This window comes from Dromaius novaehollandiae, chromosome 34 (genome assembly GCF_036370855.1).
Source record: "Dromaius novaehollandiae isolate bDroNov1 chromosome 34, bDroNov1.hap1, whole genome shotgun sequence".
NCBI classification, from domain to species: Eukaryota; Metazoa; Chordata; class Aves; order Casuariiformes; family Dromaiidae; genus Dromaius; species Dromaius novaehollandiae.
This window is the reverse complement of record NC_088133.1, coordinates 1,099,447-1,119,972: the sequence shown is the minus strand read 5'-3', so window position 1 is coordinate 1,119,972 and position 20,526 is coordinate 1,099,447. Positions and strand designations below refer to the sequence as shown.

The 20,526-nt window shown below is 69.4% G+C and overlaps 4 protein-coding genes across 10 annotated transcripts in view; 2 read left to right on the top strand and 2 right to left on the bottom strand.

Moving 5' to 3' along the window:
• The window catches only part of PPP1R13L (protein phosphatase 1 regulatory subunit 13 like), a 38,722-nt gene extending 33,122 nt beyond the window's left edge, over positions 1–5,600 (bottom strand). The window contains exon 1 of the mRNA XM_064503072.1: positions 5,593–5,600. The gene's annotated coding sequence lies outside the window, so the exon portion shown is untranslated. The remainder of the gene's footprint in view (positions 1–5,592) is intronic.
• Positions 192–7,188, top strand: RELB (RELB proto-oncogene, NF-kB subunit). Its single transcript, XM_064503077.1, has 12 exons — positions 192–754; positions 1,792–1,845; positions 1,958–1,966; positions 2,331–2,809; positions 3,029–3,186; positions 3,615–3,706; positions 3,789–3,920; positions 4,265–4,369; positions 4,836–5,051; positions 5,479–5,547; positions 5,648–5,725; positions 6,463–7,188. The coding sequence occupies exons 1-12, from the start codon at positions 739–741 to the stop codon at positions 6,780–6,782; spliced, it is 1,728 nt and encodes a 575-aa protein (XP_064359147.1). The 5' UTR covers positions 192–738; the 3' UTR covers positions 6,783–7,188.
• Positions 7,189–7,856: 668 nt separating this feature from the next.
• On the top strand, positions 7,857–18,356 carry CLASRP (CLK4 associating serine/arginine rich protein). 7 transcript variants are annotated; one of them, XM_026119670.2, is made up of 21 exons: positions 7,858–8,008; positions 8,718–8,920; positions 9,180–9,277; positions 9,790–9,891; positions 10,954–11,033; positions 11,404–11,488; positions 11,889–12,034; positions 12,215–12,311; positions 12,404–12,482; positions 12,722–12,795; positions 13,286–13,327; positions 13,496–13,717; positions 14,629–14,880; positions 15,386–15,565; positions 15,785–15,824; positions 17,112–17,172; positions 17,263–17,321; positions 17,421–17,467; positions 17,555–17,637; positions 18,113–18,137; positions 18,234–18,356. In XM_026119670.2, the coding sequence occupies exons 1-21, from the start codon at positions 7,924–7,926 to the stop codon at positions 18,274–18,276; spliced, it is 2,103 nt and encodes a 700-aa protein (XP_025975455.2). In that variant the 5' UTR covers positions 7,858–7,923; the 3' UTR covers positions 18,277–18,356. The 7 variants fall into 7 exon arrangements, 4 of the variants coding, with proteins under 4 accessions (XP_064359144.1, XP_025975455.2, XP_064359143.1 ...); XM_064503073.1 differs by having other exon boundaries at positions 7,958–8,008; positions 8,722–8,920; XM_026119671.2 differs by lacking the exon at positions 7,858–8,008 and adding an exon at positions 8,071–8,115.
• Positions 18,357–19,183: 827 nt separating this feature from the next.
• GEMIN7 (gem nuclear organelle associated protein 7) lies at positions 19,184–20,462 on the bottom strand. The gene is made up of 2 exons (XM_064503081.1): positions 20,241–20,462; positions 19,184–19,552 (listed from the first exon to the last, which is right to left on the bottom strand). Exons 1-2 carry the CDS (start codon positions 20,293–20,295, stop codon positions 19,200–19,202), a joined length of 408 nt encoding a protein of 135 aa, XP_064359151.1. The 5' UTR covers positions 20,296–20,462; the 3' UTR covers positions 19,184–19,199.
• Between the last annotated feature and the right edge of the window lie 64 nt (positions 20,463–20,526).

The window sequence follows — 20,526 nt, the reverse complement described above, 5'->3', positions numbered from 1 at the left end:
TAGGGGGCGGGGCCCCGGCAGCGTTACCGGGAGTTTGTCGGGGGCCCGCGCAGCGGGTGACCGGACTGGGAAGCTCCCGGGGAGACCCGGCATGGTTCCCGGGGCGGTGACTCTGAGGGTCCCGGAGGGGGTAACCGGGAGGCTCCCAGGAGCCCGGACCGGGGTCCCGGAGGGGGTAATTGGGAGGCTCCCGGGGGTCCCGGTAGAAGTCCCGGAGGGGGCAACCGGGCGCCCCCCGGGAGCCCGGGCCGGGGTCCCGGAGGGGGCGACCGGGAGGCTCCCGGGAGTCCGAAGGGGGTAACCGAGAGGACCCTGGGCTCCCGGAGGCGGTAACCGGGCGGCTCCCGGTGTCCCGGGCGGGGGACCCGGAGGGGTTGACCGGGAGGCTGTTGGAGCCCCGGGCCGGCGTCTCCGGTGCCTGCCAGGCCCGGGCAGGGCTCCCGGCGCCCTCAGGCCCGTCCCGCTTCGCTCCCGGCGCTGCCCGCGGCGGCGCCGCCCGCGCGGGGTTTCCCGGCCCGCCCCGCGGCGCTGACGTCAGCGGGCGCAGCCAATGGCGGCGCCGCCCGCGCGGGGTTTCCCGGCCCGCCCCGCGGCGGTGACCTCAGCGGGCGCAGCCAATGGCGGCGCCGCCCGCGCGGGGATTTCCAGCTGCGGCGGCCGCGCGGCCTCGGGCTCCGGCGGCGGCGGCGGCGGCGGCGGCGGCCGGGGGGGCACCGGCGGCGGCGGCAGCGGCGGGACATGGCCTTGCCGCTCGGTGAGCGCGGGGGAGGGTCCCGCTGCCTGACACCGGGGGGTGGGGGCGGGCCCGGGGCCTGGCCTGGAGGTGGGGCAGGTGCGGGGGGGGGGCTGCGAACCGGGAGACCCCCCCCCGCCCCCCCCCGGGGCTCTGTGCCCGGCCGGTCCCGGGGGGCTCCGCGGTCCTGGGGACCCCCCGGTGCCTGTTTTGGGGGGCAGATCCTTCGGGGGGGGGCACGGTCTTGGGGGGTCCCCGATCCCTGTACCGGGGAGGCTGATCCCTGCTGGGGGGGGGCACGGTCCTGGGCACCCCCCGATCCCTGTGCTGGGAGGTTTGGGGGGGGTCACGGTCCTGGGCACCCCTTGATTCCTGCGGGGAGGGGGGCAGATCCCTGCAGGGAGGGGGGCATGATATCGGGGCCCCCCCCCAATCCCTGTCATGGGAGGTTTTGGGGGGAGCAAATCCCTGTCGGGGGGGACATGATTTTGGGGGCCCCCCAGTCGCTGTCCTGAGAGGCTTTGGGGGCAGTAGATCCTTATGGGGGGGCCTAGTCCTGGGGACCCCCCCAAATCCACATGCTGGGGTTTCTTGAGGACACTCTGATCTCCATCCTGGGGGGGCTGTGACCTGGGGAGGGGGGCTGATCCCTTCACTGGGGGGGCTGTGACCCTGGAGACCTCCTGGGGGGGTTGATCCTTTCCTCCTGGGGGGGTTGATCCCTTCACCGGGGGGGGGCATGACCCTGGGGACCCCCTGGGGGGGGCTGATCTCTTCACTGCGGGGGGGGCTGTGACGCTGGGGATCCTCTGTGGGGGATTGATCCCTTCACTGGGGGGGCTGTGACCCTGGGGACCCCCGGGGGGGGTTAATCCCTTCACTGGGGGGGTCTGTGACCCTGGGGATCTTCCGGTCCTGTCTGGCGATGGGGGTCTGCTCCCAGAGACCCCCATCACCATGTCGCTGCCCTTGGGGGGGGGGCAGGAGGCCGGGGTCCCCCGTGCCGTTGGGGGGGTTGGTGGGTACAGCCCGGGGTGACAATGCCGGTGTCCCCGCAGGAGCTGCCCTCCAGGACCCCAGCCTGGCCATGGCGCACACCACCCCGGTGCCCGGTAAGACCCCCCCCCGCGCCCCCCCTCCCCCGGGTGCAGGCTGTGGCAGGAGGGGCCGGGCGCAGCCTCATTTTCCCTTTTTCTCTTTCTTTTTCTCTTTCTTTTTTTGCAGACGATTTAGGTGAGTGGTGTCCCGGAGCCGTGGGTGCTAAAGCCGGAGGTCTCCGGCGTGGGGGTCCCCGCGTGCGCCAGGAACAGCCAGATCCGTCCTTCTCCGGGACGCGGAGCCGCCCCTGCGGCCATCGTCCCCGAGCGTCGGAAAAGGGGAGGTGACGGGAGGGAGAGGACGGGACGTCTCGTCCCCCAGCTGTGGCTGCTCCGTCCCGAGCGCAGAACAGGCATTTGCGGGTGGAAACGGGGCAGGATCCGGCCGGTCCCCCCGTGGCACACGGGAGTCATCGGGGCCAGGCGCTGAGGGACCCGCGGGGCGCTCGGGGACGTCCCTCCCGCCCCGCACAGCCCTGACGCCCCTCCTCGTCCCGCAGAGATCATCGAAGAGCTCATCAAGGAAGACGGTTTCCAGCCGGATCCGGCCCCCGTCCAGCCCAAGCCGTCGCCCAGGGGCTCGGTCACCGCCAAGCTGGTGGCCCGCGGCTGCAGCCCCGCCGGGGCCACCCAGCCGCTGCGCCCCGCTGAGCCCTGCCCCACGGCGGCCGGGCCGGCGCCCTACGGGGCCCCGCTGCTGCCCGCCGCCACCCGCTCGCCCCAGCTCGCCCAGAGCCTCAGCGGCCTCTCGCTGTCGCCCAAGCTGGTGCCGCGGGGCACGGGGGGCCCCGGCGGGCGGCACCGCTGGTCTCCGGGCAAGGACCAGCTGGAAGAGCTGCTGGAGCCGCCCAAGCTGGTGATCACGGAGCAGCCCAAGCAGCGGGGCATGCGCTTCCGCTACGAGTGCGAGGGCCGCTCGGCCGGCAGCATCCTGGGCGAGAGCAGCACCGACGCCAGCAAGACGCTGCCGGCCATCGAGGTGAGCTGTGGCCCGCGGCTCTGCGCCCGCTCGGGAGGGCGACCGCGGGGCCCCGTGGGTGCTGGGGGACGGAGTCTGGGGGTGTCCGGAGCCCCGTGGGTGCTGGGAGGTGCTGGGACCGTGGGAGACGCTGGAGCCCCACGGATGCCGGGGCAGCTGCGTCTCCAGTGCCCGCTGGCGCGTCCGCGTCCCCGGCACCCACAGCTCGTGTCCCGCCAGCTGCTGAACTGCCAGGCGATCCCCAAGGTGAAGGTGACGGCGTGCCTGGTGTGGAAGGACTGGCCCTACCGCGTCCACCCCCACGGCCTCGTGGGCAAGGACTGCAGCAACGGGCTCTGCGAGGTCGTCCTCAAACCCCAGACCAACCCCAAGCACAGGTACGGCAGCGCCAGGCCCTCGCGTGGCACCGAGACGAGTCCCGGGGCCCCGGCGGCGGCTCGCGGAGGTACCGCGCTGAAGCCGGTGGCGGCTGGTGGCCCGTGTCCCCCCGGGGGGTCTCGGAGGTGGAGCAGGAGGGTGGAAGCCCAGGGTCGGAGCGTGCCGGCGGCCGCGCTGCGCCCCGTTGTCCCCACGCGGCTCTGGGGGTGCCCAGACGCTGTGGAGTTCCTCGGCGGTCGTTTAACCCCCCTCCTTGGGCGCAAGCGGTGCCTGTTTTGGAAACAGCGGAGCCGTGGCGGTCCGTGGGGGCCTTGTCCTCCGGTCCCCCGTGGTGCTGGGGCCGGGCCGGGAGGAGCAGGGTGCCGGGGTGCCCTCAGGCTTCGCGGGGGGAAGCCGCCTCTCCAGCACGTCTCTGCTCCCCCGGCAGCTTCAGCAACCTCGGCATCCAGTGCGTGAAGAAGAAGGAGATAGAGATGGCGATAGAGAAGAAGCTGCAGCTGGGCATCGACCCCTTCAAAGGTGGGCGGCTCGAGCGGCGGCGTTTTGGGGGGCCGGACCCTGCCCTGGGCCGCAGCCGACGTTGCCTCCTCCTCTGCCTTAGCTGGGTCCCTGAAGAACCACCAGGAAGTGGACATGAACGTGGTGAGGATCTGCTTCCAGGCCTCCTACCAGGACAGCTCCGGGCAGACGCGGCACCTCAGCCCCGTGCTCTCGGAGCCCATCTTCGACAAGAGTACGTGGCGCGAGGGGGGGCTTCGCGTCGCTGGCGGGGGGCTCGGCCAGGCCCCCGGCGCCTCTCCGGTTTCAGCGGCCGGCTCCGGGGCCGGTTCCTCGCCTGGGCTGCGAGGTTTGGCCGGGGACGGTCCCCTGGGGCCGGTGTCCTGAGGAGGAGCCGGTCCCCCACAGGCGGGCGGTCCGGTCACCGGGGTCCCGCAGGGTCAGACCCGGCACTAGGGACGCTCGGGAAGGGATGATGCCGATGGGAGAGTCCCCGGTGCCCTCGGGCCCAGGGCTGGGCGATTTCGTTGTGCCCGAGGGTGCTGCCTGCGCCCCTGAGCCGTGCCCTGGCGCCCGCAGAGTCCACCAACACCTCGGAGCTGAGGATCTGCCGGATGAACAAGGAGAGCGGGCCCTGCACGGGCGGCGAGGAGCTCTACCTGCTCTGCGACAAGGTCCAGAAAGGTACCGCCGGGCGCCCTGCGACCCGGGGGGGGCAGGGGGGGCAATGTACCCCCCCGCCCCGGGAAGGGAGGGTGGGGGCGAAGGAAGGCGGCAGAGGCTGGAGGGACCTGGGGCGCTCGAGGGGTTTGGGGACGGGCCCGAAAGGGGTCTGGGGATGTGAGCTGTGACCCCCCACCCCTCTCCTGAGCTCCCTGGGTGCTGGAGGGGGGATCCTGGGGGTCCGGCTGCCCCCCAGCCCTTCTGCCGTAGGGGAAAGGACCCTGGGGTGCTGCAGGGGTGCAGGGGAGAGCACCCCAGCTCATGGGGGGGGTCCTGGGTGCTGGTGGGGGCCAGGGGGTCCTGCTGCCTCGCAGCTGCAGGAGGAGGGGACCCAGGCGTAGGGGACCTCAGGGTGCTGGAGAGGACGAGCCGGGATGCCGCGAGGGCTGCCGCTGCCCCCCTGACCCCCCCGTCCCCGTCCCCGCAGAGGACATCGCGGTGGTTTTCCGCAAGGAGACGTGGGAAGCGCGGGCCGACTTCTCGCAGGCCGACGTGCACCGCCAGGTCGCCATCGTCTTCAAGACGCCGCCGTACCAGCACCTGGAGCTGGCCGAGCCCGTGGAGGTGGAGGTCTTCCTGCAGCGGCTCACCGACAGCGTCTGCAGCGAGTCCTTCCGCTTCACCTACCTGCCCAAGGACCACGGTGCGGGGACCTGTCCCCTGGCGTGGGGACCAGGCTTGCGGGAGGGTGACACGGGGCGGGGACAGGACCCCCGGGGGGGGATTCGGCCCATGGGATGGGGACATGGGGTGGGGACATGGGATGGGGACACGGCCTGAGGGATGGGGACAGGCCCCACGGAGACACGGGGCTGGGGACAGCGAGATGTGTCCCATGGTTTGGGGACACGGCCCATGGGGTGAGAGGCTCGGGGTCTGACCCCACAGGACACGGCGGGGGGAATCGGGGCAGCCCCCTGGGAGGGGACATATCGTCCCTGCTGTCCCCTGCAGCTGGTGGCGGGGGGGGGTGGTCCAGCACAGTGTCATCGCGTGAGAAGCGGGTCCCTGCGTCACCCCCGGTGACGGGGGGCCCTCAGTGCTCACGGCCCCCCGTCCCCTCCCTGCAGACGCCTACGGGGTGAACGTGAAGCGGAAGCGGGGGATGCCCGACGTCCTCGAGGAGCTCTCGGGCTCAGGTGGGTGCTGGGGGGACCCCCATGGGAGGGGGGGGCCCTCTGCCATCGGGGTCCCCCCCGGGGCCGGCAGTCCCATGCCGCGATGCTCCCGTCCCCCCAGATCCGTACGGGATCGAAGCCAAGAGGAGGAAGAAGCCACCCGGATACATGGATCACTTTGCTCCGCTGCCGGCTGCAGGTGGGTCCCCGGGGTGGGGGACACGTTTGGGGACAGCAGTTAGGGCCTGGCCAGCACCTGTGTCATGGCATGAGCTGCCACGGTCTCAGCCTGATCCAGCTCTGTCCCCCCCCAGCACTGGGGACGTCCCCAAATACCTGGGTCTGTCTAGGTCCCCCTGGTCCCCTCTGGAGCTGGGAAACCTCTGGGGGGTCAGGAGGGGCCCCCCAGGACCCCCTTGGCCCTGCGGCCCCCTCCCCCCAGGCTTGGGAGGGGCCCCAGAGACCCCCATGGCCCTGGGAGGCCCCTCAGGGTCAGGAGAGGCCCCAGGACCCCCCCGCAACACCGGGTTCCCCCCCAGGCTTGGGCGATGCCCCTGAGTCCCCCCGGAGTTGGGAGAAGCCCCCTGGGTTCCCCAGGACACTGGGGTCCCCCCCCAGGAGGGAAAAGCCCCTGGAGCCCCTCATGGCTCTGGGGGTTCCCCAGGGGGGCAGGAGAAGCCCCAGGGACCCCCCCCCAACCCTGGGGTCCCCCCCCCCCCGAGGTTGGGAGAAGCCCCCAGGGCTCCCCCGGACGCCAGGGTCCTTCCCAGGTAGGGAGAAGCCCCCGGAGCCCCCCACGGCCCTGGGGTCTCCCAGGGGTCCCAAGCAGCCCCCAGGATCCCCCACCCTGACGCTGGGGTTGTCCCCAAGGCCACAGGGGCAGCCCCTGGGCCTCCCCCCGCCCCAATTCACGGGTCTCCCCCCCCCCCCCCGCAGAAGACGCCTTGGCCCTGTTCGGCGGCATGGAGGCGGCGCCGGAGCCCTTCGACGCCCTGGTGCAGCTCTACGGCCCCCTGGCCCCGCTGGGGCTGCCGGCGGCCTGCGCCCCCGCCATGGACTTGGGGGGCTGCCTGGGCGCCGAGCTCCTGGCCGAGCCCTACGGCTCGCCCCCGGGGCTGCCCGCCGGCCCCCCCTTCCCCGCCGCCGCCGCCGACCCCCCCGGCACCGCCAGCCTCGTGGGCGCCCACATGTTCCCTGGGCACTGCAAGGAGGCGTGCGACTGCGCCGAGCTGGAGCTGCGCCTGGGCGATGGCTGAGGGGCCCCCGTGCCATGGACTTGGGGACGGGGGCTGCCCCCCCCTGCCCGGGGGCTCGGGGCCGTCCGTTCTGCGTCCCCCCCCTCCCCGAACGCCCGCCCCGGGCCGGCTGGTCCCCTCCCCGGGGCGGCCCAGTGCCCCCGCGGGGTCGCTCCCCCCCCGCCCCGGTTCAAGCCGCTTTTGCACTATATTTATAGGGGCGGAGGGTGCTGGGGTGCCCCCCCCCCCCGCGCCCGCTGCCCCCTCCGTCACCGTGGGGCAGGGGGAGCGAATGCCACCCCCGTCCCCAGCGTGATGGGGACCCGAATGGGGGCCGGGGACCCGGGGGGACCCCGCATGGCGGCACCTCGGCGTCCTTCTCTGTACGATGGAGATGGAGGGGGGGGTAATAAAGCGATGGACTCCCGGCGCCGGTCTCATCCTGCCCCCCCCGCCAAGGGGGCACCCGGCTCATGACCCCCCCCGCGCCCATGGGTGCCCCCCCCCTGCTTGGGGGCCCTTCGGTTTGGGGGTAAAAGGAGGTGATTTGGGGGGGCTCTGGCCCCATCCACGGCTGCACAGGCAGCTGGAGCGGGGGCCCCTCGCCAGGATGGTGCTACTGGGCAAACTGGTTTGTGGTGGGAATCCCCCCCTCCACTCCGGGAAAGCCCAGGATCGCTCAGCTTGCAGGCCCCGGCCACCGGGACATTGCGGCACCGGGCCGGGCTCAGTCCCGCCGGGGACCAGCACTGGGACTGGCCTAGTTTCTCCTGGGGACCAAACTGGGAGCAGACCAGTTCCCCCCAGGGCACCCAGACTGGGACCAGACCAGACCAGTTCCCTCCAGAGCATCTAGACTGGGATGGGCCTGGCCCAGTTTCCCCCAGGCGCTGGGACCAGCCCAGCCCAGTTCCTCCCAGGGCACCCAGACTGGGATGGGCCTGGCCCAGTTTCCCCCAGGCGCTGGGACCAGCCTGGTCCAGTCCCCGCGGTGCAGCCAGGCCTGGCCCAACTGAGCCCCGCCCCCTCCCCAAGCTCCGCCCCCGCCCGAGCCCCGCCCCTGCGCTAGACCCCCTCCCAGTTGGGGGTGGTGCCCCGGAGGCCTCGACCATCTCCGCCTCTCCCATTGGCTGCTCCCCCGCCACGTGACCGCCCTGCCCCAATGCGCGCCGTTCTCTCCTCCCTTTTGTCCCGCCCCCGGGGCTTCGCTTCCGCTTCCGGGTCGGTCCGTGGCCGCGGGCCCGGCGGTGAGTGATTAATGGCGGCGCGGGGGCGCCCCCTTCCCCTCCCCCCGCCCGTAATCCGCCCCCTGGGGCCACCGAGCCCCCCCATCCCGGGGCCGCAGCGGCGCCGGGTGCGTGTGGGGCGGGGCGGGGCGCGCCGGGGCCTCGGCCTGTCCCCTTCCTCACCCGCTGTCACGGTCCGTGTGTCCCCCCCGGGTCCCTTCCCCGGGGGCGTCCCGATACCCCCCCGCCTGGTTCCTTCCCGGGGGCGTCCCGGTCCCCCCTTCCCTCCCCAGTTCCTTCTTAGGGGTGTCTCGATTCCACCCCCCCCCCCGGTTCCTTCCCCGGGAGCATCCCGGTGTCCCCCCCGCCGCCAAGCCCCTTCCCTGAGGACGTCCCGGTTCCCCCCCGCCCCGGTTCCTTCCTGGGGGTGTCTCGGTCTTCCCCCCAAGCCCCTTCCCCGGGGGCGTCCCGGTCCGCCTTCCCCCCCAAAACCCCCTTCTGTCCACCCTTTTCTCCTCATCTCTGGTCCCGGGGGGGCCCCGTATCCCTGTCCCCCTCCCTGTCACCTCTGCCCAGGGGCGTCTGGTCCCCTCCCTCCTTTCCCCGGGGTCCCCTGGCTCTGTCCCCCCCTTTCTTCCCCTCACCCAGCCCCGGGGGGTGCCCCGGGTCCCCCCTCCTTTCCGGGTGTCTGTGATGGCTCCATGCCGCCCTAACGGCTCCCCATCGCCAGCCAGGGCAAGCGGCCGTCCCCGCTGGAGCGCACACCGCGCCGAAAGCCACCCGCCCGTGTCGTCGTCGTCACCGTCACCTCCTTGGCACCTCGGGGGCGGCACCATGTGGCACGAGGCCCGCAAGCACGAGCGCAAGCTCCGCGGCATGATGGTGGACTACAAGAAGCGAGCGGAGCGCCGCCGCGAGTACTACGAGAAGATCGTGAGTCCCTCAGGGCAGCCCCGCGCCCGCCGGGCTGCGGATGTCGCCTCGCGTGGGGTTTCGCTTGCGGTTGAGAGGGGCACGAAGAGCCTCGGGGCAGGATTCAGCCCCCGCTTGGCTCCTCCGCGGAGCTGCGAGCGCCAGTTTGGGTCTTTGGGGATCTCCTCGGTGTTTTCCCGCTTGCCTCGACCCTGCGCGGACAGAACCGCTTCCCTCTGAAATCCCTTTTCCCTAAACCCGGCTTTTCTGCTCCTTCCAGAAAAAGGACCCAGCCCAGTTCCTGCAGGTCCACGGCCGGGCCTGCAAGGTGCACCTGGACTCGGCCGTCGCCCTCGCCGCCGAGAGCCCCGTCAACATGTGAGCAGCTGCACGCGGGTGGCGTTGGTGTCTCCCCACTCGCGGGTCCTTCCCGAGCGCCGGATTTATCCGCTGCTGGACCTTAGGGAGAGGCTTTTTGGCTGCCTGGTGGCTGCCGCGTTTCCCAAGCACTTCGCTCCTCTTGGCGCTTCCCTAGCGGAGACGCCGGGTGAGCAGGATTCCCTCCCTCTCTGCGAGCTCTGGAAATAAAATCTGGGCCGTTTCCCTTCATCCAAGCGATGGGAAGGACTCGGCTCCTCCTACGCCAGAGCTTCCAGAAGACGCTGTCACAGCTAACGAGCTCGTTCCCCCTCCTCGTTAGGCAGTGACTAACGCAGCAAGAGCTGAGTGTATTCGTTTGGGAGGGGGCGTGCGGGCTTGCATGCCTCGCAGCCGGGATCCTGCTCTTCCCGGCGTTTTCCCCGGCGTGCGGCCCGGCCCGCTCCGCTCCCTGGGGCAGGAATCGCCTCCGGCCGCGGCCTGGTCACCCACAGCCCCTCTCTCGCCCGCAGGATGCCCTGGCAGGGGGACACGAACAACATGATCGACCGCTTCGACGTGCGGGCGCACCTGGACTACATCCCCATGTACACGCCGCCCCTGCTGAACCCCATGTAAGCCGCGGCGTTTTCGGGAGCCGCGCTTGCTGCCCGAGGCAGGGCCGCGCCGCCACCGGGCCCGGGGCCTGGATTTGCCCTTTTCTGGTCTGTTTTGGAGCTGTTCCCCTGAGTGTTTTGATCCCGGCTGGGGCCGGGCGCGGCGTCACCGCGGGGCTGGCCGCGGCTGCGTCGGGTGAGATGCGCGAGCTCAGCACACACGATGCGGCACTGCGAGCTCCTCCGCCTTCCCCGCACGCTGGCTCCGGGCTCTTGGAGTCTTCCTCGGGTTAGGAATTGCCTGGGATCCAGCGGGATGGTCAGGGCTGGAGCAGGGGACACGGGGAGGCGCTGAGGCCGTGGGCTTGTCGAGAGCCTTAAACTAGCCTGGCGATATCCGAGAAGAGATTTGGTAGGATAAAAACAGGCTCTTTACGGAGCTCTTTACAGAACACACAAAACAACAGCCACAAATTAAAACAAGGGGGAAAATTAAGCCCGGGGACAGCCCAGGAAGGCTGTGGGATCTCTGTCTGGTGAATTCTCGGCTCGAGCAACCTGCTGGAGCCGGCCCTGCTTCGCTCTGGCGCGGAGCCGAGAGCCCGGCAGTCCCATCCCGCCTCACCCCCGCGAGTTCGGCATTTGCAGACGGAGCAGGGGCAAAGTCCCCTCCCGGCCAGGGCCGGGCTCTGTGGAGAGCAGCCAGGTTCCTTTCCTACCCCTGCTTGCTGTTTGCCTTCTTTGGCCTCGGCACGGCTGGGTGGAGAGCCCTGAAAGGGAGCTGGGCTCCTGCCCTGGGCTTCCCAGGGAATCCTGCACCAGCACGTGATCCCCTGTGTGGCAGCAGGTGGAGAAATCACCTGCTGCTCCCTGAAAGCCCCAGCCTTGAATTCACTATGCGCTGAGGATCTAGTCTTGCCTGTTGGAACGATCTGGGGCAGCAGAAAGGAGCTGTTTTTCAGGACTGGCTTGATTTGAGAGCCCCAACTCCCTTTGGGAGAGGAACTGAGGCTGGTTTGGGGGAATCTCCATCTTCCCAGTGACCTGCGCGTGCCAATCCCTGCATCTGCTCTTTCCCAGCTCCCCCGAGCAGGAGTCCGACGAGAGAAAGTGCAACTACGAGCGCTACAGAGGCCTGGTGCAGAACGACTTCGCCGGCAGTAAGTGTTGCCTGCAAACGGAGTCGCTGAGGCTGAGCTGAAAACGGCTCTGTGGAGGCGAAGCGAGCCCGCGGCGCCGTTCCCGGTGCTGGTGCCGTTCCCGGCACCGGCTCCGGGCTTCCCCGCCGGGAATCACCCGGGATGCGGCTGCCGCCTCGCTCCCCGCAGGGTTTGGCGCGAGGTCACGGTGGTGACAGCCGCGCGGCGTGGGGACTGGTCCCTTCTCAGCCTGGGGGCGGCTGGGCCATGGGGGAGCTGCCAAATGCCGCGAGTGCCCTAACGAGCTGTGGTTAATCAGTTCTCAGACCGAGCTGCTCTTTCTCAAGCAGGCGTAAAGTAGACTGGTGGCTTCTCCTTTGTGTCGTTGCAGTCTCGGAGGAGCAGTGTCTCTATCAAATCTACATCGACGAGCTCTATGGGGGGCTCCAGAAGCCAAACGAAGATGAGAAAAAGAAGTGAGTGCGAGAAGTAACGGAGCGGGTGTCACATCCGCATCCGCGGGGCTCCCCGGCCGCAGAAACACCCGTGGCTCAGCCTGGCCCCAGTTTGCCCCAGGCACCCTGTGCTGGGGGGACGGAGCAGCCCCTGGACTGCGCCATCCTCGCTCGGCTGCTCCTTGGTGACGCTCCAACATGGGATGTAGCCTGTCGTCCCCTGCGTCCCCATGCTGCCTGGCTCCGTGGCTGCAGCCGTCCTGGGGACCTGCGGAGCTGGGGCCGAGCGTGGCGATTTTGGCCGGGGAGGGAGGCAGAGAGGGGCCTAGTTTCTTCCCAAGCGGCTTTTCTGCGCCGCTTGGTCTGGAGCAGCCACGAGGGAGGGGAGAGACGGGCGGGGACTAAGCGTGTCTGTGCCCAGGCTGGCGGAGAAGAAGGCCTCCATCGGCTACACGTACGAGGACAGCACGGTGGCCGAGCTCGAGAACTCCTTGGAGAAGCGGGGCGACGAGGAAGACTCCGAGGAGGACAGCAACACGGACGAAGATGAAGTCATCCCCGATATCGGTAACGCGCGTCCCCCTCTCTTGGCTTTGCTGAACGCAGCACAAAATCAGCCCCGAGCCGCTGCTGCAGCGAGTCCGGCCAGGCCTGGGGGGTGCAAAACGCATCCCCTTGCTGCGCGGGGGGGGTTTGCCCGCCCCGGGGGCTCTGGGCGCGCTGAGCCTTCCCGCGCTCTGCTTGCAGATGTCGAAGTGGACGTGGACGAGCTGAATCAGGAGCAAGTGGCCGACCTGAACAAGCAGGCGACCACGTACGGCATGGCGGAGGGCGACTTTGTCAGGTGCGGCTCGCGGCGGAGGAGCCGGTCCGCGGAGGGGCTGGGGGCTCAGGCAACACCCGGTTGAAGGTGTTTTTTCCTTCCCTTTCCGCAAGGATGCTGCGAAAAGACAAAGAGGAGGCAGAAGCTATTAAACATGCCAAAGCCCTGGAAGAGGAGAAGGCCATGTACTCGGTAAGGGCAGCCGTAGCTAGTTCTGCCCCGTCTCGCTGTACCGCTGCTGAGCCCTGGCCTGGCCGGGAGCTGCCCAGAGCACCGAGGCGGCTGTGCCGCTGCACGTGGGATCCCCCCGCCCTTGCAGAGGCGCCTCTGCCTCCCCGCTTGGAGTAGGGAGGGCGCGGGGGTCCCTAAACGCCCGGGAAGGTATGGGGGGGCCCATTTTGTCTCCTAGCGCCTGGGCCGCTGTCTTCCAGGGCCGTCGCTCTCGCCGCCAGAGGAGGGAGTTCAGGGAGAAGCGCTTGAAAGGGAGGAAGATCAGCCCTCCCAGGTGAGCTCCTCGCGGTCTCCGGCCGAGCTGCGGCTCAGCCAGTCGTGCTCCGCTCATCTCCGTCCTGCCCCACTGCCTTGGCGGCTCTTTACTGCCCCGACCCGGGGACAGGCTGGGGACAGGCCCTGTTTCCTGAGGTTCGGCCTCTGCTGTGGGGCAGGTGCCAGGTTTCATCTGCCATTTTTGGCTCTGCCCGTACGTCTGGTTGGTCCCACAGTGCTCGTCTGCTCTGCGACCCCTCGACTGAGGGGCGGGCGCTGGTTTCTTAGGCCGCTACCAGCAACTAAAAGGCAATTAGCAACGACTGGGCTTGTGTGCTAATTGCTGGTAATTACAGCCGTCTCTCTAGCCTGGCGGATGTCACCTTCTGCCCCGGGGGGTTTCCCAACGCTCTGCTCGCACCCGAAGCCGTCATTTGAGAAAGGCGTTCAGAGAGGCCCGGGGCCGCGTGCCCTGGAGACCTCCTGCCCTAACAGCTCTCTCTCTGCAGCTACGCCCGGAGAGACAGCCCCACGTACGACCCCTACAAACGGTGAGCGGCTGCCGGGAAGGCTTGGGCGTGCGGGGTGTTCTGTCCCGGGGGTCCCGGTGGGTCGCGGAGGAACGCAGTACCCCATGGCTCCGCTGCGCTTTTGGGAGGGAGCGTTTTCGGCAGCTCCCTTCTCCCGCGCTGAAGCCGCTTCCCTCCCGGGTCTCGCAGATCTCCCTCAGAGTCCACCTCTGAATCCCGCTCCCGTTCCCGCTCACCGTCTCCCGGCCACGAGGAGAAGATCACCTTCATCACCAGCTTCGGCGGCAGCGACGAAGAGGCGGCGTCCGCGCAAGCCGGCGGCGTCCCCGGCAAAGCCGCCTCGCTCGGCAAACAGCGCTCCGCCCCAGGGCAGCCGGGCAGCGCTGCGGCAGGTCATAGCACCTCTTCCCGGTCGGTAACTCTCCCATCTGGCTCGCTTTCCCAATCCTTAACCGCAGAGAGCGCAGCGGGGGCCAGGCAGGCCGCCCAGCCCCTCGTGGGGCTCAGACGCTGGCAGGGGACGCTCCCGACATCTGTGGCCGGGCTGCTGGCACCTCTCAAGGGGGAACGTCCCAGGAGGGAGCGGGTGGCTCATTGCAGCAGGGCCTGGGAGCCGCGCGGAGCTGCCAGGGGCAGATGGGGAGAGATTAGAGCGGGCGGCAGCTGGAAAGAGGCTGTGTCCCTAATTCGGTGAGCCGTGGGGCAGGCGTACGGGGCTCCGGGCTGCCCGTGGGCCCCTGGTCCTTCTTGCCGGGCCCCGTGGGGCGGCCAGGGCAGGGGGAAGCGGTCGCGGTAGCGGAATGAAGCCGGTCGGCTCGCGGAGAGGGACTTGGCACCTCTGGGCCCTCCTGGCGTTGGCAGGTTGGGGGATTTGGGAAGCAGAAATACAGATGCGGATCAAACCTCCTCCTGCCCCCAAGGAAGAGCAGCATCTGGGCTGCCGCTGGGGAGGGAATTGGGCGGACGTCACGGGCCGTCTCCCAGCACTGAGTGTGGCCCGTTTCCCCCAAGAGGAGCTCTTGCACGAAGCTGGGCGATTTTGGGGCTGTTTTGGCTGTGCCAGGCTGGAGATCAGGCCGTGATGCTGATGCGGGGCAGGGGAGGTGTCCGCTCTCTTTGCAGCGCAGCCCCCATCGTCCGCAGCGCCCGGTTGTGCCGGGGGCTGTTGGGGGGATCCCGCCACGCCGCCTCCCTCTTTGCCGAGGGCCGCCCGTGCCCCGGCCTCGGCGTTGCGGCTCTGCCCGGCGCTGGGGGCGGCGGGGGTCCCAGCCCTGCCTCGCCCACCCCGTGCCTGAACCGCTCGCCCCGTCTTTCCCTTCTAGGAGACGCTCTTCGTCCTCCTCCACGTCTCCGTCCTCCTCCTCGTCCTCCAGCTCCCGCTCCAGCTCCCGGTCGCACCGAGGCGGCGGCTACCACCGTTCCAGCCGCTACTGCCGCTCCCACAGCCGCCGGTACTCGCGCTCCCGCAGCCGGAGCCGGCGGTACTCGGGAGGGGGCTCGCGGGACAGCCGGCGCCGCTCCAGGTCCTACTCCCCCGACCGGGGGTATCGCTACAGCTCCCGCCGCCGCTCCAGGTGAGCCGGTAGAGGGGACACGGGGCACCTGCGAGGACGGAGGGTCCCCCAGCCCCGTCGCGGTGTTTGATTCCCCCTCGAGTGTCCCAGCTTGTGGCTATTTCTTCCCAGTTCTTTGCTGGGCTCCTCCAAGGTGAATTTGGCTGTTTTCTCTACAACCTGCTGCTTAACTGCAGGCAGCAACAAGACCCTGTTTCACCACCTCTGAGCCAAGCCCACATCTCTCAGCCTCTCCTTTATGCCCTGTTCTCCAGCCCCTGCTGGACTGGTCCCAGTTTGTCACTGGGAGTCCCAAACCGGTCCCCATATCCAAACGGGGTCTCGCAAGTGCTGGCTGAAGGGGAAAATATCCTCTCTCTGGCTGGTGGCCTCGGCGCAGGGGCTCGCTGGGGGCCCTGGGGCGGTGTCGTCCCCCAGGCCCTTCCCTGCTCGGAGCCGTCAGCTGCTTTGGGGGGAGCCGCTTCTCCTGGGGGAGCCGTACGTGACTCCCGGCTCCCTCCCGCAGGAGCCGATCCAGATCCGGGGAGCGCTACCGGCGGGGCGGCAGGTCGAGCAGGCACTGGAGCAGCAGCCCGAGCAGCCGAAGCCCCAGCGACTCGCGAAGCCGCAGCAAGTCGGTGTCTCCGGTGCGAGAGAAGCCGCTGAGGCCTGCAGCGTCCCCGGCCGTGGGGGAGAAGCTGAAAAAGTGAGTGCGAAGGGCCGCGAGGAGGGCGGCCGCGTTGCCTCGCGCGGCAGACGGACACCCCACTTCTCCCCGCGGGGCAGAGCTCGACCCTCAACGGGTGTCGGAGGAAGCAAATGTCGCCCGGAGCGTGAGCAGCTCTCGGCGGAGAGGCCTTAGGGCGCGTGGGGTCTGTCCTGCCCACGCTCATCCCCGTTCTTTTTTTCTTTCCCCTGCTCTTAGGGCTGACACTGCTGCTGGTAAAGAGACAGGAGCTGCCAAAGTCAGTAAGAATTTAACCTCACCTGTTTAATTCACATCACTGCAGAACAGACTAAGGGACACAGTAGTGGACGGGCTGGAGGAGGTGCAGGGATGTGGCAGTGAACGGCTCCGGGGCCGCGCCTGGTACCCCTCGCCCCGTCCCCGCCTCAGCCGGGCGCCGGCGCCGCTCCAGCCCGCTCCTGCTTGGAGCTCAGGCTCGCCGGGCGCCGGCACTCCGGGCGAGAGCGGGGCACGGGGCGCGCTCCGCTCTGGGGGCAGTGGGGAAGGCCCAGTCGGGGCTGGGGGGTTGGAAGGGGGATTTTCCCATCACCTTCCTCAGCCGGGATCGATCCCGTCCGGCGCGGGGTGGCCGTGGCCGTGCGGGTTACGAAGCCGGGAGCTGCCTCCCTCCTTTGCCCGACCGGCCCGGGCTGTCTCTGGGGTGCTGCTGCCCAGCCGGCGGCCGTCTCCGCACCCGGCACGTCCCCACTGCCGCTCCGCGGAGCAGAGGTGACGGCACGCAGCCGGGGAGCCGTTACTGCCCTCCGAGGGAGGTGTCTGTGCTGCCTGTGCCGAGGTGGTGGGCTCGGGGCACGGCTCTCCCCTCCGGCTCCATCCCTGCCCAAATCTGCTCCGTGTGGCTTCGGGCCGTGCCCGGTGCCCCCAGCCGCCCCCCTCTTGGCCCCGTGCGGATCACCCGGGATCCTGGGGGCTCCGTCCTGGCTGCAAAGACGTCAGCTCGCGGCGGGCATGGCCCCGGGCACGGCCGGCTTCTCTGCCCACCCTTCTTGGGAGACCTTTCGGCCTCCAGCCGGGCTCCGCAGCCCCTTTTTTCCTGGCCCTGCAGCCTGCCCGGGGCTCAAAGCCCGGCTCAGCCCCCCGTGGGCAAAGATCCGGGCAGAGACGCCGGGGTCGCGGGCTCTGGAGACGGAGCGGTGGCTCCGGCAGGGCAGAGGGAGTTGGGAGTGGGGCCAGGATTGGGGGATCAGCCGGAGAGGCGGCTCTGGCGCTGCTTCCGGCAGGGAGACGGCTCCTGAGCCTGCGCTTGGAGCCGGCAGGTTCGGAGCAGGCGTTTTCGGTTCGTACGTCCAGCCAGTGACTCTCCCGCCACGGGATCTCGCCGAGCCCGGGGCCGGGCACCTCGCGGATCCTTGCAGGGTCGCCGTGGCGAGGGCAGGGGGAGCGGGGATCCCCCCGGGGTCGATCCCCTCGGATCCTGGCCCGCGAGCTCTCCCGCCTCCGGGGCCGGTGCGGCTGCAGCGCGTCCTCGTGCCCCCTTCACACGCGGCTCTGCTTTCGCTCGCAGCCCAAGCTGACGCCGCAGGAGAAGCTGAAGCTCCGCATGCAGAAGGCGCTGAACCGGCAGTGTAAGCAGGAGCGGCTCCCTCGGGCCGCCGCGCCGGGCCCCGGCACCTCTCCCGTCCCCTCGCCGACCCCTTTTCTCTCTTTCTTCGCAGTTAAAGCTGACAAAAAGGCAGCGCAGGAGAAGATGCTGCAGCAGGAGCACGAGAGACAGGTAGGGGCGGAGGCGGCTGAGCCCAGCGCCGGCGCGACCGGCCCCCGGGGAGGGCGGTTTTCAGGGCAGGGCCTGGCTAAGGGCACGTTTCTCTTGCAGGAGCGCGAGGACGAGCTTCGGGCCATGGCCCGGAAGATCCGCATGAAGTAAAAGCCCTTTTTTTGCACCCATTCTGCGCTCTGGGCAGCCCCAGGCGGGGCAAGGCCGCAGGATTAACCCTCCTTTCCCCGCAGGGAGAGGGAGCGGCGCGAGAAGGAGCGGGAGGAGTGGGAGAGGCAGTACAGCAGGCAGAGCCGCTCCCCGTCGCCGCGCTACAGTGAGTGCCGGCAGCGGGGCCACGGCGCGACGGGCGGGAGAGAGAACCGGCCCCCGAGTGCCGCCGCCACGTGCAGGGTGGGGGCAGAGAGCCTGGATGGCGGGGAGGGAGTCTGAGCTGCCCCCGAGGCTGGCGCGGTGCTTCAGAAAAAGCAACGGAGGGTTTTGGTGTTGGTGACAGTCACAGAACGGTTGTGTTTAAGTTGCTCTCGTGTTAAACCCGATTTAAAATCCCTCCTTCTGCTGGGAGGCTGTGGAAGGGATTAGAAATGGGGCCACAGAGGGGTTTGGAAGGGACTAAGCAGGGCTCTACTCCCCCTGTGAGCCTTTTTAGGAAGAAAAAAGGGGATGATGGAAGGTAAAACGTGAAACCACTGTGTATTGAGGGGAAACGGGTGGAAAAGGGCCCTGGGCAGGGCCTGGGAGCCCCCCGCAGCGCCGGGCGCTGCCTCACTTGCATCTCCCTTGCGTTGCAGGTCGGGAATACAGCTCCTCGAGGAGGTAAGTTCACCTCTCCGCCATCCCACGCGTGCCCGGGGTGGGCTGGGGGCCGCGGAGGCCCTTCCACCCAGCCGCTCTCCCGCTCTGCCTCCGCAGGCGCTCCCGGTCCCGGTCCCGGAGCCCCCACTACCGCCACTGACGGCCCGGCCCCGGGAGACGCTGTACATCATCGCTGGTTTTGTTCATGCTGTGCCATTGTCGAATAAAGAAGGAAACCCCTCTCCGTGCCCGGCGGTTCCTGGGGGGTCGGCGGGGCGCTGCCGGCCTCCTCCAAGCCCTGTCGTTCCTCCCGGCGGGATCTGGGAGCGGGGCGGCCGCCCCGGGCTGCTCCCACGCGGCCCCGTGCCCATTTCTGCCCCTGCTGCTGTGTCTCCCCACCGCCCTTGGGTGTTGGCCGCATGTTGGCCTCAACGCTGGGCTCCTGGGAGGAGGATGAAGCCCCTGAGGTGCCCCGCGTGGGCCGTTCCCTGGCTTTTTGGGTGTTTTTTTCCTCTGTCTCCCTCTATTCGGGTGCTTTTTCCCTGCATGGGCCATTCCCTGGCTATTCCGGGTGCTTTTTGCCCCCCCTTCTCCCTCTATTAGGGTGCTTTTTCCCCGCGTGGGCCATTCCCTGGCTATTCCGGGTGCTTTTTGCCCCCCCTTCTCCCTCTATTTGGGTGCGCTTTTGCCCCCTGTGTCCCTCTATTCGGGTGTGCTTTCCCCCCCCCCCCATCTCCCTCTCTTGGGGTGTGCTTTTCCTCCCCGTCTCCCTCTATTTGGGTGCTTTTTGCCCCTGTCTCCCTCTATTCAGGTGTGCTTTTCTCCCCCCCTTCTCCCTCCATTCTGGTGCTTTTTCCCCCCACCTTCTCCCTCCATTCTGGTGCTTTTTCCCCCCACCTTCTCCCTCCATTTGGGTGTTTTTTCCCCCCGTTCTCCCTCTGTTCAGGAGGCTTCAGGGCAGAGGGGGCGAGTTTCGCATCCCGCTGTCCCCCCCGAGGATGCGGCCAGCGCCCCAGGGGCTCCCCTACGTCCCGAAAAGGGCGCGAGGGCAAAGGAGAGGCGGCGCGGGGGGAGCGCGGGGCTTTATTCGAGGTGGAAGGTGTAGGCGATGATGTCGGCGCAGCGCAGCAGGGCCTCTTTCTGCACGCCCAGCGGCGTCTGCAGCTCCGACACCTGGAAGTTGAGGCCGTCGAGGTCGGAGGCGCCGAAGCGGGCGGCGACGCTCACCCGCTCGAAGAGGGCGAAGCGCACGCGGCGGCCCGCCATGGCGAAGAGGCTGCGCAGGTAGCGCTCGCGCAGCGCCGCCCGCCGCCGCTGCTCCGGCGGCCCCCCGGCCCCCAGCGCCTGGAAGCGGGGCGAGCTGGGGGCGAAGCCGCGGCTCGAGCCCTCCGGCCCCCGCGGCAGGCGCAGGACGCCCACCGGCACCGCTGCGGCTCCTGGGGGGGGGATAGAAAGGGGGGGGGGTCACCTGGGGTGCTGGGGGCTGCAGGGGGGCCCCCCACCTCCTTTTCCTTCCTCTGTGCCACCTTGATCCCCTCTGTATCTCCATATGGGGAGCTCCTGATACCCTATGGCCCCCTATAGAGTTGCCCCGGAGCCTGCTCTGCCCCACAGAGCCCCCAATACCCCCTCCTGTGCCCCTAAAGAGCACCCTTACATCCCCCTTACAGTCCCCAGTGCTCCCTATAGAGTCCTTGAGGTCCCCTATAGAACTCCTGAACCTTCATAGAGCCCTCAAAGGCCTTGGTGCCCCCTATAGTGCCCCAAAGTCCCTATAAACCCCCCCAGTTTCCCCCCACAGAGCCCCCAAAGCCCCTATAGATCCCCCGGTACCCCCATAGAGCCCCCAAAGCCCCTATAGATCTCCAATATCCCCTAAAGCACTTCCAAAGCCCCTATAGCGTCCTCAGTGCCCCCATAGAGCCCCTATAGCTCCTTCAGTGCCCCCTATAGTGCTCCCAAAGCCCCTATAGAGCCCCCAGTGTCCCCTATATCGCTCCCAAAGGCCCTATAGACCCCCCCGTGGCCCCCATAGAGCCCCCGAAGCCCCTACAGACCCCCTCAGTGTCCCCTATAGAGCCCCCGAAGCCCCCACGGAGGGTGGACGCGTCCCGCCGGCCTCACCCGCCGCCTCCCCGGGCCCGGCGCGCGCGGGCCGCCCGCCACACGCGTGGGGCATCCGGGCACCCGCACGCGACCCGCGTGACCTCGCGACGTCACCCCCGCGCGGCGTGGGCCCTCGCGGCCGCCGCCGCCCTCCTCCTGGCCGGCGTCGGAAGTGCGTCACGCCTCACGTGAGCCCGGCGCGGCCTCGGAAGCGCAGCCTGCTTTTCCGCCGCTGCTGATTCGTCGCGCCTGCTCGCACCGTTGCGCGGCCTTCGCCGCCGGCCCGCGGGCGGGTCCCGGTGCT

Bases quoted from the DNA above. Each gene is read 5' to 3' on its own strand.
- RELB (XM_064503077.1), top strand. The intron at 2,810-3,028 runs GTGAGCTGTGGC...GTGTCCCGCCAG, and splicing joins AGACGCTGCCGGCCATCGAG to CTGCTGAACTGCCAGGCGAT. The intron at 3,707-3,788 runs GTGGGCGGCTCG...CCTCTGCCTTAG, and splicing joins GGGCATCGACCCCTTCAAAG to CTGGGTCCCTGAAGAACCAC.
- CLASRP (XM_026119670.2), top strand. From the start codon at position 7,924: ATGCGCGCCGTTCTCTCCTCCCTTTTGTCCCGCCCCCGGGGCTTCGCT. The intron at 9,892-10,953 runs GTAAGCCGCGGC...GCTCTTTCCCAG, and splicing joins CCGCCCCTGCTGAACCCCAT to CTCCCCCGAGCAGGAGTCCG. The intron at 15,825-17,111 runs GTCAGTAAGAAT...TTTCGCTCGCAG, and splicing joins AAGAGACAGGAGCTGCCAAA to CCCAAGCTGACGCCGCAGGA.
- GEMIN7 (XM_064503081.1), bottom strand. From the start codon at position 20,295: ATGCCCCACGCGTGTGGCGGGCGGCCCGCGCGCGCCGGGCCCGGGGAG. The intron at 19,553-20,240 runs GTGAGGCCGGCG...TCCCCCCCCCAG, and splicing joins CGGGCCCGGGGAGGCGGCGG to GAGCCGCAGCGGTGCCGGTG.